This window comes from Pavona decussata, unplaced genomic scaffold (assembly GCF_977016875.1).
Source record: "Pavona decussata unplaced genomic scaffold, jaPavDecu1.1 SCAFFOLD_102, whole genome shotgun sequence".
Taxonomy (NCBI): Eukaryota; Metazoa; Cnidaria; class Anthozoa; order Scleractinia; family Agariciidae; genus Pavona; species Pavona decussata.
Window position 1 is genome coordinate 1,609,951 of NW_028145517.1, and position 14,436 is coordinate 1,624,386.

General features: G+C 40.5%; 3 protein-coding genes across 6 annotated transcripts in view; 2 read left to right on the plus strand and 1 right to left on the minus strand.

The window, feature by feature from the left end:
* Positions 1 to 14,436, plus strand: part of LOC146471550 (uncharacterized) — a 71,067-nt gene that overhangs the window by 31,239 nt on the left and 25,392 nt on the right. The gene's annotated exons all lie outside the window — the stretch shown is intronic.
* Positions 1 to 14,436, plus strand: part of LOC146471552 (uncharacterized) — a 47,177-nt gene that overhangs the window by 11,810 nt on the left and 20,931 nt on the right. The gene's annotated exons all lie outside the window — the stretch shown is intronic.
* Positions 1 to 14,436, minus strand: part of LOC146471553 (sodium channel and clathrin linker 1-like) — a 109,760-nt gene that overhangs the window by 1,918 nt on the left and 93,406 nt on the right. For 3 of the 4 annotated variants that reach the window (XM_085120148.1, XM_085120150.1, XM_085120152.1), the window contains one exon: positions 12,819 to 13,325. The exons of the other annotated variant lie outside the window; for it this stretch is intronic. In XM_085120148.1, the coding sequence (XP_084976274.1) occupies positions 13,029 to 13,325 (297 nt within the window). In that variant the 3' untranslated portion in view covers positions 12,819 to 13,028. Of the gene's footprint in view, positions 1 to 12,818; positions 13,326 to 14,436 lie in introns of those variants that run through there. 4 annotated transcript variants of the gene reach the window in all.

Here is a 14,436-nt window from a genome sequence, read left to right on the forward strand (position 1 = left end):
ATCTATTCTGTTTTAGTATAAATCTACTAGTGTTCTATCACGAATGCCGTTCTCTGATTGGCTGCGCTACTCGCTATCTATTCTGTGATAGATAGTGAGTAGCGATTTTCAACAAAATGGCGCTCACTTCTTCGCGTTTTCGAAGTGTCTGCGATGAGGAAATAGATAATTTACTTGTTTAGTTTTGAACGACTAGTAGATTTATACTAAAACAATTAGATTATTCGCTCTCGATTTCTATGCGTGATAGTTGATTCGGGCTTCGCCCTCATCAACTATCACGCGATAGAAATCTCGAGCTCATAATCTAATTGTTAAGTAGATAGCCGCGGAGTAGAGTGAGTAGCGCGTGGCGTGACCTATTTATATATGTATAGTTTTGAACGACTAGTAGATTTATACCAAAACAATTAGATTATTCGCTCTCGATTTTTATGCGTGATGGTTGATTCGAGCTTCGCCCTCATAATTCGAGCTCATAATCTTATTGTTAAATATACAATATACTGTAAAAGCCTGAGTCCCTATTTCTTCTATTCCAGTTTTTTTTTATAAAGGCTTATTTTCTAGAAGGACTTCTTCTCGGAGTCAGCTGATTTACTGGAGAGATTTTTGCATTAAAATAGGTTTGCAAATAGAGAACGGCGTTTTTTGGTTTTTGCGACAAAAACAGCAAGAAAACTTAAAGGCCGGTTTAAACTCAACGAGTTGTCAGTCAGACTGTATCGCAACCTCAATCGTGTGCGTATTCTGACACGCAGTTTTGATTTTGATTGACATGGCAGTTTCTCCGAGAGTGTCGGACCGACTTGAAACTGCAACAGAGTTTCTTTATCGGACCCACTTCCATTTTCACGAATCGGCCGTAAATCGGGTGTTAAAGTAAACGTACGATTCCTGCTCCGGTACAGTCAGACCGATAAATCCAGCCGAAAGATCGTAGCGTGTGAACCGGTCTTAGGGGCTCTTTACATGGAGAGAGGAAGATCCTAGCACTAGGAAGATCCGAGAAGTGAGGAAAAACTTTTTGTTTGCCTTGCATGCAGAAATTTCAGTCGAAGTGGTTCCCAAGTGGAGAAGGAAATGAAGAATAACTGTCGGCCTTGAGCAGCTGCCGCCATGTTTGTTCTTTTTGTCCCTAGTACTAGGATCTTCCGGGCGAAAGTAGTTTACATGGTGCTACTCAGGGAGTCATTGCTATCCTCATTTGACTTCGTGGAAACATTTTCTTTGCGATTAAAAAAATGTATATGTTCACGCTATTTGTAAAATTCTTATCACTTTCCCCTGATGAAGGCTGAAGTTTTGGCCAAAACGTTTGATTTAAAAAAAATCCATTGATAATGGGAAGCTGGAAAGCTGTTTAAATATCTCAAATAAAAAAGTAGCTTATCTATTTATCACCATACCTGTTGCAGTAATTCTTAATTAAATAAAGGCTGTTTAATTTATTAGGGAAGTATAATTAGTGTAAATCAACCAGAAAAATTAAAACCACTCGGCTAGAGTAAGCAGTAGTTGATTTTAACCCTCTAATATAGCTGTTTCTGACTCTCTTGAATCTAAAGCAGTTCCAAAGGGAAGTGTCCTTGAGGCTATATTGGGGTTGATTCAGCCCTAAAAGTGTATTCGTTTTAGTATTATATGGGCTAAATCAGTCACCCATTGTGGCCACTGTTTCCCCTTTATACAGGTTCAAAATGGAATTATGGAGCCATTTTTAGGCATGCTAGGAACCATTTTAGTTCTTTTAAGAGGGTTATTTTAAATAATGAAGACCCAGAACATCTCTCAGAAAGAATGTCGTTCCAGAGATAATGGTGCTTATTACTCGGGCCATAAGGCGGCACGAGTTAAGTTTTCGGTCGCATTCTTTTTTTATTTTTTTTTTATTTATTTATTTATCTATCTATCTATTTATTATAATTTATTTATTATTATTTATTTTAATCTCGTTTTCCGAGAGATAACGCATAAGACTTCGGGCCACGAGTTAAGTTCTCGGTCCCATTCTTTGTACTCGAGCCGTGAGGCGCCGAGCTAAGTAATCGGGGAAGGGGAGGGGAGGGCCCCGAACTCCCTCATGTTTTCTCTCTTCCCTCACTTCCTCACTCTCTCCGCGTTCGCGAATGATTGCCCTTAGCGTAGAGAGGGTTTTGGAGTCGTTAGAATTCAGACCATTTTACTTTCTAGTTCTGGCTATTCAATCTACAACAGAGATAAAAACCCACCTTCCTCAAATTGGTATTTGGCCCCGTACAGTTCAATTACTAATTACTGCCTGAGGTTATATCAGCGCAGAGGCGCGAGAGAGTTGGTACGCGGTACGGCATGCATCCATGATTCGAGCAAGAGGAGGTAGCTTGAACATGGCTCATTCGGTTTCGTCTGATCGGCAAATTGGCGAGGGTGACAGTTGTGCAAGAAATCCTGAACTTTTGGAAGGTTTGTCGCAGGAGCAGCACGCAAATGAATTCAACTCCTCGCAAAAAAAAACGCGGAAAACGCGAATCCAAAATCGAAACAGAAAAGTATAGTGAGGTTTTGCAGCTTTTTTTTCGGGATCTTCGCAAGATGCTGCAGAATACTCAGAAAATTCAAAGAATTCCAAAGATTCGAATGCAGATCTCACCGCAAGCAACGTGAATGCTTCACAGCGGAAGAATCAGGGGTCATGTCGAATCGAACGATGGATCGAAAGTGCACGCTCCGGAAGAGGATTATTTATTTATCTTACTTAGTCAACGCTTGGAATAATAGTACGACACGCAGAGGTGCTCGATGTTTAGGTGAATAGGATCCATTAACTCAAGCAGTTTAAGGCCTGGGTCAAGGGCTTTTAAGAGGAAAAATGGTTTATTCTAGATAACTTTAACAAATTCAATGGCACTGAACTGAAATTTGGAAGATAAAAAGATCTCATCATTCTGAAAATTTCTAAGCATAAAAAGTAGTGCTATAGATCACGTGACATGTCACGTGATCATTTTTGTGAAAAAAGCAAAGATTTGACAGGTAGGCGACGGTTTTTAGAGATAACATCAAACAAAAACGCGTTTCTAATAAAGATTAAATATCTCCATCGCTTCACGTTTGGAATGATCGTCCATTGTTCTCCAGAAAAAAATTATCAGGGCAAAAGTTATTTTTTAGTCCACAATTCAACCTTTGATCGTTAATTTCTCCAATTTAAAAACTTAAGGACAGTCATTCCAAACGTAGAAAGTTAAATATTTAAAATCTGCTTCGGAAACATTAATTCAGTTAACTTTATAAAGAAAATTCGCGGCCATATCGCCGATTTACGAAATTCTCATTTTTTGATCACGTGATATGTCACGTGATCAAAATTATACGTTAAGGCAAAAGAAAACATCAAGTTTAATATTCAGGGAAAATTTCATCCTGTTCTAGGCAGACAAACCGAAGATATAGGGGATCATTCATAATTTATTGAACACCCTTCAAACCCAGGCCTTAAACTGCTTGAGAACCCGTTTTAACTTTCAAAGGTGATTTTTAAGAAATGTTGAAATCCTCGTTTGAGAAAACTGCTGCTCTTTAGCTTTTATTTTAATGTCCGCCACAATTAGACTTAATTTTCCAATTTGACCTTAGTATTTTAGTATTAAAAGGTTTATAGAGATGTAATCGGTGACGTGATTGCTATCGTGTCATACTTAGTCCTACAATGACAATTTTCGTTTTTGATTCCTCCGCCGGAAAAATCCTAAACCTTCGTGGGTTATCGCGCGGAGCATTTTCATTACGAAACGCGAAAGAAGGCACGTTTAGAAAAATTGGCGTACAAAGGAATACATTACGCATGAGAAATTATGCGAACGTAATTGCAATTTTATCATTAGTGTCCTAGAGCTGACAGAACTTTGTTTTGCTAAATCATGTTTCATATCTTTGATACATCAGAGTAAAAGAATTTGAGCTAATATTGACAAGTTGACATTAGAGTGCTTATGTAAGTGTATGCTAAATTTATGAGATTTAAAAAATTGGGGTCACACAGATACATATCTGACCCACGGTTAACATTGAAACTATGATTTCTGTCTCCAAATCAAAGGTGAAAACGTAAGGATTAAATCCCGGGAATATGAAGCCCAAGGTATTCTACTTAACAAATGTCGTTTTCCCCTGTATTTCATTCGTACTGCAAATAATGCAATTCTATCTGGTTTTTATTGCCTCACTATATCTCTGTATCTATCGATTTGGGGGAGTAAGCGATGCTAGAGGTTATCACCGCTAAAAGCACCACGCGGTCAACTATGGCCCGGGTTTAAGCTGGTAACAGCTCTAATCCTTGTTTAGTAATTTAGAGTACATTTCTTTTGAATATAAATTGGTCTAAATCGGCCACAAAATATGGGCCAATTTTCCTCCTTTATATGAAGGCATGAAACGGCTCGAGAAGGGCTAATTTCACCATCCAAGAGAACCATTTCAACCCTTTTGCAGACCAAGACCAACCCATACTTTTCCAATACAGCCACCCTGTGCCTTCATTTCGGCTACCTTATACAGAGCTATTTCTGCCCTGTTTACTGTGGTCAAAACAGCTCCATTTCAAATGGGCTAAATTAGACCCAAAAATAGTACTGTATTCTACTCACCGAAACGGCCCCAAATACAGATATTTTCGATTTCCAGTGCAACCAGAAAATTGAAACTATTCTAGGGTAAGCAGTAGTTGATTTTAGCCCTCTAATATAGCTGTTTTTGACTCTCTTGAATATAAAGCAGTTCTAAAGTGAAGTGTCCTTGATGCTATATTGGGGTTGATTCACCCTAAAAGTGTATTTGTTTTGGCATTATATGGGCTAAATCAGTCACCCATTGTGGCCACTGTTTCCTCTTAATACAGGTTCAAAAAGGCTCAATTTTGGGGCATTTTTAGGCATGCTAAGAACCATTTTAGTTCTTTCTTTTAAGAGAGTTAGACCCAACACAGCTCTTATAAAGAATGTCGTTTCAGACATAATGGTGCTAATTTAGTCATTTAGAGTACATTTCTTTTGAATATAAAGTGGGCTAAATCGGCCACAAAATATGGTGCAATTTTCCTCCTTTCTGAAGGCATGAAACGGCTCGAGAAGGGCTAATTTGGTCATCTAAGCGCACCATTTCAACCCTTTTGAAAATCAAAACTACCCCCCCCCCCCCTTTTTTTTTCCCAATACAGCCCCCTGTGTCTTCGTTTCGGCTACCTAATACAGAGCTATTTCTGCCCTGTTTACTGGGGCCAAAACAGCTCCATTTCAAATAGGCTAAATTACACCCAAAAATAGTACTGCAATTTACTCACCGAAACGGCCCCATATTTGGGTCTAAAACAGATCTTCCCGATTTACAGTTTATCTATTTATATTGCTTTTTTGTTCTGCCAAAATTTAATATCAAAAAAGCTCCGTCTCCAAACTATCAAGAGATACACAAGCTTTCTCCTTCCCTTAAGACAGATATGTCGTCAATAATAACAGCCGTGTTTAAAGCCACTATCGGCTTGATCGTGAATAAAGGTAGAGATGCTGCGGCCGAGCGACTCAAAGACGGCGACGTGGCAGATCAAAAATTTCGTGGCCTAATCGTGCGTGAAATCGAAGACATCAAGACAAAGTTGGACGGGGTGGCAAGAAAGGATCTTCTGTTAGGGATAGATGCTTTTGAAACAGGCCTTGGGTATTTGTATCAAGCGATAGATGAGGAAGCTGACGAGGACATGACCGGAACACCAGAAACATTCCAAGAAAAACATTCGAAAGAGATCAGCTCTCCTTCACCCACAGCTGCAGCGAAGACTGCTGCTTTCGCCGAGGAAATGAAACGCATGCAACTCAACGAGTTTAGCGACAAAACCAAACGGGCGCTTTCTCAAGCCAAAGAACGATTAAAAATTGCTCGTGAAGAAGCGACTAGAGCCTTCAACAACGAGGCTTTAAGCACGTTTAACCGCGTAACAGCCATTCGATACCGTGTCGTGGCAACCATGTTAGAGTCAGCTATAGAGATTGTGGAAACCGCTGGTGACTTGTCATTTCTATCTGTAGAGAATGTATTGGAATATGCACTACCAGAGTGCGAACAGTGCCTTCAGAAACTTAACTCTCTGCCAGATGTTCAAAACAACTTTAAAGTCGAGCTCGAGAAAGGACTCTTGAATATCAAGGGTCGGTTTGGCAAAGATGAACGGAGACAAATAATTTCCACTGTCTGCCAGGTAAACCGCGCCATCTACGATGCCAAGAAAACTGTCAGTAAAGACCTAGATATCTGTAGTTGTCCCTTGGTTGATACCGGTGAAGACAAAGTTGACCCTCTCCGAGACAGAAGAGTTGCAAAAGTCCTTGAAAAAGTTGGCACGGAGCACAGCTGCGTAAGACCATTGACATTTGGTCAAGAGGGACAAAAGGAGAACAGGCTAACTGGGTGGGCGAAGGGTATCGCTACAAACTCTGACGGACAGTTCATTGTAGCAGACAATGGGGACAAAACTATCAAGGTGTTTGATAACAATGGTAATTTTCTTCTTAGTTTTAACACCCGCATTAGTGACGTCGATGGAGCCCTTGATGACGTCGCCACTGATGAAAACAACAACGTCTATGTACTGGAGCGTGAAGTTGAGGATTTTGAGCTGGAAGTAAAGGTTTTTAACAGCACTGGTAAACTGCTGCTTAAGTTCCCTGCAGGGAGTCATAGTAAGTACTTTTCAAGAATGGCAGTTGCCAAGAACAAAGTGCTAGTATTGAGGAAAACTGGGAACGGCGGAGATGTAGTTGACGTGTACGATCACGAAGGAGCGTTTGTTCGTCAACTTGGTGAGGAGATAATTGGGTATGCAGGCGACATTACTGCTGATGACGACGGCCGAATAATGATAGTGAAGATAAGAGATTCCTGCATCCATGTATTCACCGATGATGAAGAGCAACTATCCAAATTTCATATCAACACCGAAGGTTATTTATCATATACTCTCAGCAGAATTGGATGCCACCCCGAAGGAGAACATGTCGTCGTCGGCGGTAGAGAAGAATACACAGGCCTCTATAGTGTATCCATATACACTAAGGATGGCAAGTTTGTACGTAAGATAACACTCCATGAATACCAAATTGGGCACTTATTGGGAATCACAGTGACCAGGAAGGGTCACATTGCTGTAGCTGTGAGGGATAGTGATTATAATGGCAAGGTAATCGTTTTTGACTGAAACCTCTGCTACGAACACGGATTATCCAGAAAAGCGAAACAAGCTCAAAATTGTAACGGTCAAGTAATTTATTTCTGCTGTAGTTAAGTTTTCTTCATTAGACATACTGATCGAGTGAATGCAATAGTTCCCACTGACGCATGAAATTTTGTAAGCTATTAAGGGACACTCGTGTTTTATCCTTTTTATTTCTATATCATTTGATTGGTGGGCTCCAACAAAACATATTTTTTAGCGCAATATAAAAACATTTAGTGAGGTTTTTTGATTAACTAGAAGAATTTTTATGTAACCATCAACGTAAAATAAGACAAAAAACCGGAACAAAAGGGCTCACAAACAAGAGTCAATCAATCGTGTCCTGTTCACAAGTTAGAAGCCGAAGGTACGTTAGAGTTTAGTGCCTTTTGCCGCGAGCCCAGGTGTTATCAATAATGATAATGACAATGATATCGATAATGATATTGAAAGTACTTGTAGCTGATGTAGCTGAAAGCAGCTCACCAATTTAATGTAAACAAAAATATATTCTCCCTACCTTTTTCAGCGTAAAGAAAAGCTGAGTAGACAGAAAGTGTACGTTGATTCAAATTGGGTTCTTGGTTTTACAAAAGATGATTTTGACCGTTACACTATTTTTAACGCAGGGTCACTGACAGTGACTGCGTGAAGCGAAACATTAGTGCATAGGGTTCTAGTGCAAGGCAGTTTAGAACATGAAATTGTAAATGGTAGCAATTAAACGTAATAAAAGTTACTTGGAAGCTAAGCAAAGTCCGGCAACATATATTTGGTTTTAGCTCCCGCTTTCGACGATCCACAATCGGATAACAATGCTCGGCTTTAAGTGATTTTCCCGAGTACACATGTTTAGAAGTTGAAGGAATATTATTTTTCAAGTGGCGACATATTTTCGACCAAGTCATTCTCTCCTAAACATGATAAACGCTAGTTTTCGTGAACTTTTGTTAACAAAGCTGGAACATTATTTTAACGTTTCTATTGACACAAATAACCGTTCCTCAGCTACTAAAAGTAACACTAAAAATCTTTGATATTGCTGCCTAAGTCACTTGCATGTGTCAAAGGTAGCCAGCCGATGGTCCTTTAGAATAGCAATGTTGCCTATTACGTACTTACGTGATTTCCAGTTTCTTGAGCGTGAAATTGAGGCCGTCGACTTTCCGTAACGCCTCGTCCCTGGTTCTCTCGGCCTGACCAGCTCGCTTCTGTAACTCGTCAAAGGTCATTCCCGCACGCGCAATCTCAGCGGGGCCCTCCTGATATATCTAGAAACAAATAACACCTGTCATCAGTGTATTGTGGACAGGGGAAAATGAAACGTGTTTTCATCCAGTTTGCTGGTAAGATAAGTGGGATCATGAAGCTGAGAAACTAAAGAAATAATATTTTGAAAAAGAATTCCAAGTGTACACTCTCTTGATTGATTGACTGATTCATTCATTCATTCATTCATTCATTTATTCAAACCGATTAACTAATTCGATTGACTGCATGATTGATCGACTGACTGACTGACTGATTGATTGATTGATTGATCGATCGATCAATCGATCGAACACTGTTCGTTTTGCGTTGGACGCATCACATACCGTCTGACTGTATGAATGTTTGGTTGAATCAACAGAGATGATAATTCAATTTGGATTCGCTCTGATGAAGTGGCTAAACTGTTGATAAAACCAAACATTCCTTTTCCACTCTCCCACCAACGCAACACCACAGTTTCTATGGAAACCCAACCTATATGCTATTTGACTGAATGAATGATTGACAGACTGACTGGCTCGCTGGCTGGTTGGCCGACGGCCTGATTGTGATATAGAAAAAAAAGGAGCACGCCACCCCCACCCACCCTCTAACCTTTTTTCAAAAATATGTTAACAGATAAACAAACGAAAAGTGTGACAATTCAGCTATTGACTAAACTAAACTGAAACTTGTTTGGTTTTAATAATAAGTTTTATCAACAGCGTTGATAAGACAATTTGGCGCACTCGAATCTCTTTACGGGTTAAATTACCTTTAGTTATCAACTTTGTTGATAGCCGAAACAAATAATATTCGTTTCCACTGCTCACAGACGTAGCACTACAGTTTCTTTAGAAACTAAAATAGGTCGCCTTACTGAATTATTCTCCAAGGTTTTGCCACCCAATAAGTTAGAAACTGGTAATCGGAAGGTCTTAGGTTCGACTCCTGATAGGAGCACTTGAATTTCCTTTTCCCAAGTTTGCCTATGTCACTCACTGAATAATACAACATCCTCATTCATTCACCAGGCTTAAAATATGCCATCAGATTTATTCCATTGCGCATATGCCACCATCGACAATCAAATCCTAGCAGTATGCAGGATCACATGAACCTAGTCTACGAGTCTCCTGTAGCTCAGTGGTAGAGCATCCGAACTAGTGATCGGAAGGTCTTACGTTCGACTCGGATTTCCTTTTTCCTAGTATGCCTGTGTCACTCACTGAATAATACATCATTCTCAAAAATGAGTTCACGACCCACCTTTTCAAGTTCCTTTTCCACTGCAGACTTTTCCCTGAGTGATCTCTCCAACTTAGCTTGTTTCTCAGCTCCTTCCTAAACAAAACAAGCCAGGATTAGGTAAGACTGTTAACAGTCTCTTAGGGCGCTGTCCATCTTTCACAACTGGCCGATCAGGCGGGTCTGGCCGGGCCGGGAAGTTGCCAGTAATTGCAAGCGACCTTAGTTTTTCTTCAAAGACAGCGGAGCGACGCGATGCGAAAACGGCGCTCAATCCTTTTTTCCCCTTTTTACAAGAAAATAAATCATAAATTGCCGCGGTTTGCAACATCATGATATAAAACAAAAATGTCTTCAATACTGTTCCGAGCGCGCGCTAAGATTGCCTCCACCGGGGACACGCGACGCGTTCGAGTAAGCGTGTTCTAGTAGCTAAAACGACGGATTATCGAACTTAAGATCAATGGTTCGAACCTGGAAGCGGGAAGCTCTACTCCCAGCTGCTACTCCGGGAAGTGAACCCGCGGGACATTCCCTCTTCTCGGGTTGGAATACTCGGGCACAGAAAATAAACGTTAAATAACAAGCAAGAAACGTTACTGAGCGTTCTCTTATGTGTGTGAGGCTACAAGTGATATTGAGAACTAAGCGCTTGTATTTTAGAGAATTACTTTAAAAAACTGGACAGGAGGATGGCTTTCGCGCTTTGCATTCGTGTGACACTCTTAAAAATATTGTGTGACAAAACAGTGTCACGCAATTTATTATTTCTCGATACGAGAAAAAACAAAAATGTTACAATAAAAATTCTCTGCAGGGATTTTAAACGAGACAATTAAGCCCACTGAAGCTTACCAAATTTGCAGCCGTTATTTGTCTATACAAAACCTCATTCTGCAAACATTTACATGAATTTGAGAGGCAAGTTTTGATCCCTGCGTGCAATATACATGATTCCTACATTTCATGTAAGTCTACCACATCCGAAACGTGAATATTGTATTTTTGTAAAGCGCCGGGTAACGTAACCGCCGCCGCGGAACCGAACGAATCCGAAAACAAATAGACTGTGGTCACAATTCATCTTCCGTAAAATAAAAGAAACAATACTAACCTCAACAGTTATTTGTGGAATAACCAGGAGCCAGGAAATAAACTCGAATGTCGTTGACATCGATAAAGTGAGTGTCTGAAGTGAAATCTCCTGCGATCCGTCCTTCGCCACATTTGAAGCCATGAGTAAGCGCTAGGTAAACTGCCGTCGTGGTTTACGAATTTACTTATACATTCCGGAGAGCGGTTAATATATGCCCGTGTCGCACTTTGAAGGTCATAGAGAGCGACTAGTCTTTTTCTGAAGAACAACACTTCGAGATAAATAAGATTTCAAAAACGCCCTGTCCGATTGGCCAACGTTGCACGTGTCGTTCTGTTTAGCATATTTTGACATCACACGCCCCATTTACACGCCCAAAAAAATCGGCACGGCACTTTAAATTTTGGCACCGTACTGGCGGCACTCCAAATTATCGACCGGTACAAAACAAAATTTGGCACTGGTGCCCGAAATTTTAGGGGTTCCGAGACCTCCTTGCGGAGGTAGTCTCGGCACCCCTTAAGAGCCCCATTTACACGAGCAAAAAGATCGGCACGGCATCCCAAAATTTCGGTACGGTGCCGCCAACTTAGTGCCGAGACCAACTCGCGAGGTGGTCTCGGCACCCCTAAACTTTCGGGCACCTGTGCCGTCTTATTTTTAGGCACGCTATGTTTACACGTTTAAAATCAGGAGTGCCGTGCCAAAAAAGTTGGCGGCACCGTACCGAAATTTTGGGGTGCCGTGCCGATCTTTTTGCTCGTGTAAATGGGGTTCTAATCGTGGCACGGTGCCGAATTCCGATGAGGCGCGATCAATTTTGCTGCGGTTACAACCGAGGCGCATGCGTTCCTTTCACAAAATGGCCGCCGCTAGAGCATACCATCGTCTCTCATCAAAGAGCGTGTCTGCCATGTCAAACCAGGCCTGATTACTCGGTCTCATCCACAGGCTTCTTTCTCAGAAACTCTGAATAACTACTTGCGCTATCGCTGCAAATAGCCACTTTTTCTTCTGTGCTTTCCCTCCTATTTCGCGAGTCGATTCCATATGGCGATGTATTTCGCCCTTCAATCGTTGGCGATGTACAGTGCGTTTTAAACTCAAAATCTGGCGGTAAAGAATCACGGTAAAGTAAATTGTCCAAATTTGCTTTTCGCCTTAAAAGTACTGACCAGAAATGTTTTGCATCTTGTCTATATTTTAAGCCGTTCATTGGGTCTGTGAATGACACCCTTGTAGCTGTAATCGCGCAAGTGAAAGCTACTGAGCGCCACATTCCGTTGGTGTTGTTGGTTTAAAATACTCTTTAATGTGGTTCTGTGAAACGAATCTCACAGTGAATATTCAAATGAAAGCTAATGAGCAGTGCCTTCCTTTGGCGTTGTTTATTATGCTGTACAACCAGATAATTTTCACTATTGATTGTAAGGATGAAAAATCTGAGCAGTACTGTTCTCTATGCCTGTAATGATACATTTAATAATAAAGTAAATATAGTTTGAGTCTGTCGATGAAATTCTTAAAGTGTGACCGTTCAAATGAAAGCTACTGAGAAGTACTTTCCTGTTATACTGTTTATTATGCTGTACAAGGTTATTGTAACTTTTGAGTCTGTGGAAGAAATCCTAAAGTGTGACCATTCATATGAAAGCTACTTTCCTGTGTTGCTGTTTATTATGCTGTACAAGGTGTTTCTAACTTTTGAGTCTGTGAATGAAATCCTAAAGTGTGACCATTCAAATGAAAGCTACTGAGCAGTACTTTCCTGTGTTGCTGTTTATTACACTGTGCAAGGTTGCTCTAACTTTTGAGTCTGTGGAAGAAATCCTAAAGTGTGACCATTCAAATGAAAGCTACTGAGCAGTAGTTTCCTGTGGTGCTATTTATTATGCTGTAAAAGTTGGTTCTAACTTTTGACTCTGCGGATGAAATCCCAAAGTGTGATCATTCATATGAAAGCTATATATTGAGCAGTACTTACCGGTGCTGCTGCCTATTATGCTATACAGAGAAATTCTTCCTCTTGAGTCTGTGGATGAAATCCTCAACTGAGACTATCCAAATGAAAGCCACAAAGAAGCGCTTTCCGATGGCGCCGTGCATACTGTTGAGAATTTTATAAATCTGAACTCTTGTGAATGAAAGACTTTTAAATATAAGAGATTAAACGTTTTCGTGTCATTAAAGAATAACTCTGTCCCTTGAAACTGTGTTTAAGAAAGTTCGTGAACCTATCCCATCAAGCTCTCGTGAAAAGCGACCATCATCTCTGGGAGACGTCAGGTCCAAACGAACTGCGGGCTCATGCATGGCTGCGCCCGTGCTTGGAGTGGTCAGCAGGTCCGAGAGTCGTTGAGGAGGTTCCCGGATTCTGCTGGGCCCAGGACGACTCTTTTCCAATTTAAGTCTTTCGAATTCTCGATTGAAGAGCTTTCGCTCTGCTAAAAGCTGCCTCTCGCGATTTAGAAGTGTTGTCACCTGAGAAAAGGACACGGACACCATGAATAGTTCCTAAATTCTCTAATGCTTTTAAAAGGCAATATTAGTGTGAAGGATAGGAGAATGAAGAAATGATCACGTTTTAGAGACGTCTAATTTAAGGGACCACTGAACTTATAATCTTGAACGTCTCAAAAACTTACCCCAGTCCCTGTAAGTACCTTTTCCTCGTCGGTTTATAAGCCTTTAACTCCTAAAGCCTGGTTTTCATTAGCGACGCAAGCACAGACGCTACTCCATAAGAATGCTTATTTCACCGGGCATGAAAACAGCCTCGACGCAAGCATAAGCACAAGCACAAGGATCAAAATTTTTCCTTCTCTTGTGCTTGCGTCGCGTTTCGCGTTCGCTCTTATGCTTACGCTTGCGTCGTTAGTGAAAACCAGGCTGAATATTAAACAACAAATTATCTTATCTTGATCCCACACTTTCCTTATAAAAATACTGTGGAGAAGGTATTATGATATCAAATATAATTCACCTTGGGTGATCATATCCTTAATTCTTACAACCGCTGGGGTTGAATAAGATTATATTACAAGGAGAAAATCACTGCCTAATGTTTTTCATTTGAGAGAAGACACTGTTTCAAGCATGGATCCAAAAGGTAGAACCACCTTGTACAGCACACCGAACATTATTACTTGAAAGTAGCGCTCAGTACCGGCTTCTAGCTGAATGAACACAGATTTTGAATAAACCCAGTGTCCAAAATAGACACCAAACCGCATGACTAACGAGTCCGTTCTTAAAATTTATAATTCTCAATTTTTTTCACCCTTTACGAAGAAATTGAACAACTAAGACACTGATAAAAGCATTTAGAACAAAAACATGGGGGAGAAAGAAGACTTGTTTTTGTTTAATTCATAGGATATAAATAATCCAATACAATGGCTAGTAAGCCTTAACTGAGGTCGATTTTGCGAGCAAACTCAAAAACGCAAACAACCGAAAGGAAATGAATAACCTGAACAGTTTAATGCCACATTTAAGATAACTTGTATAATTTCAGCGTACCGTGTCCTAGTGACGAGGTGGCCGAGTGGTTAAGGCGTTGGACTGCTAATCCAATAGGGAGCTTAAGCAA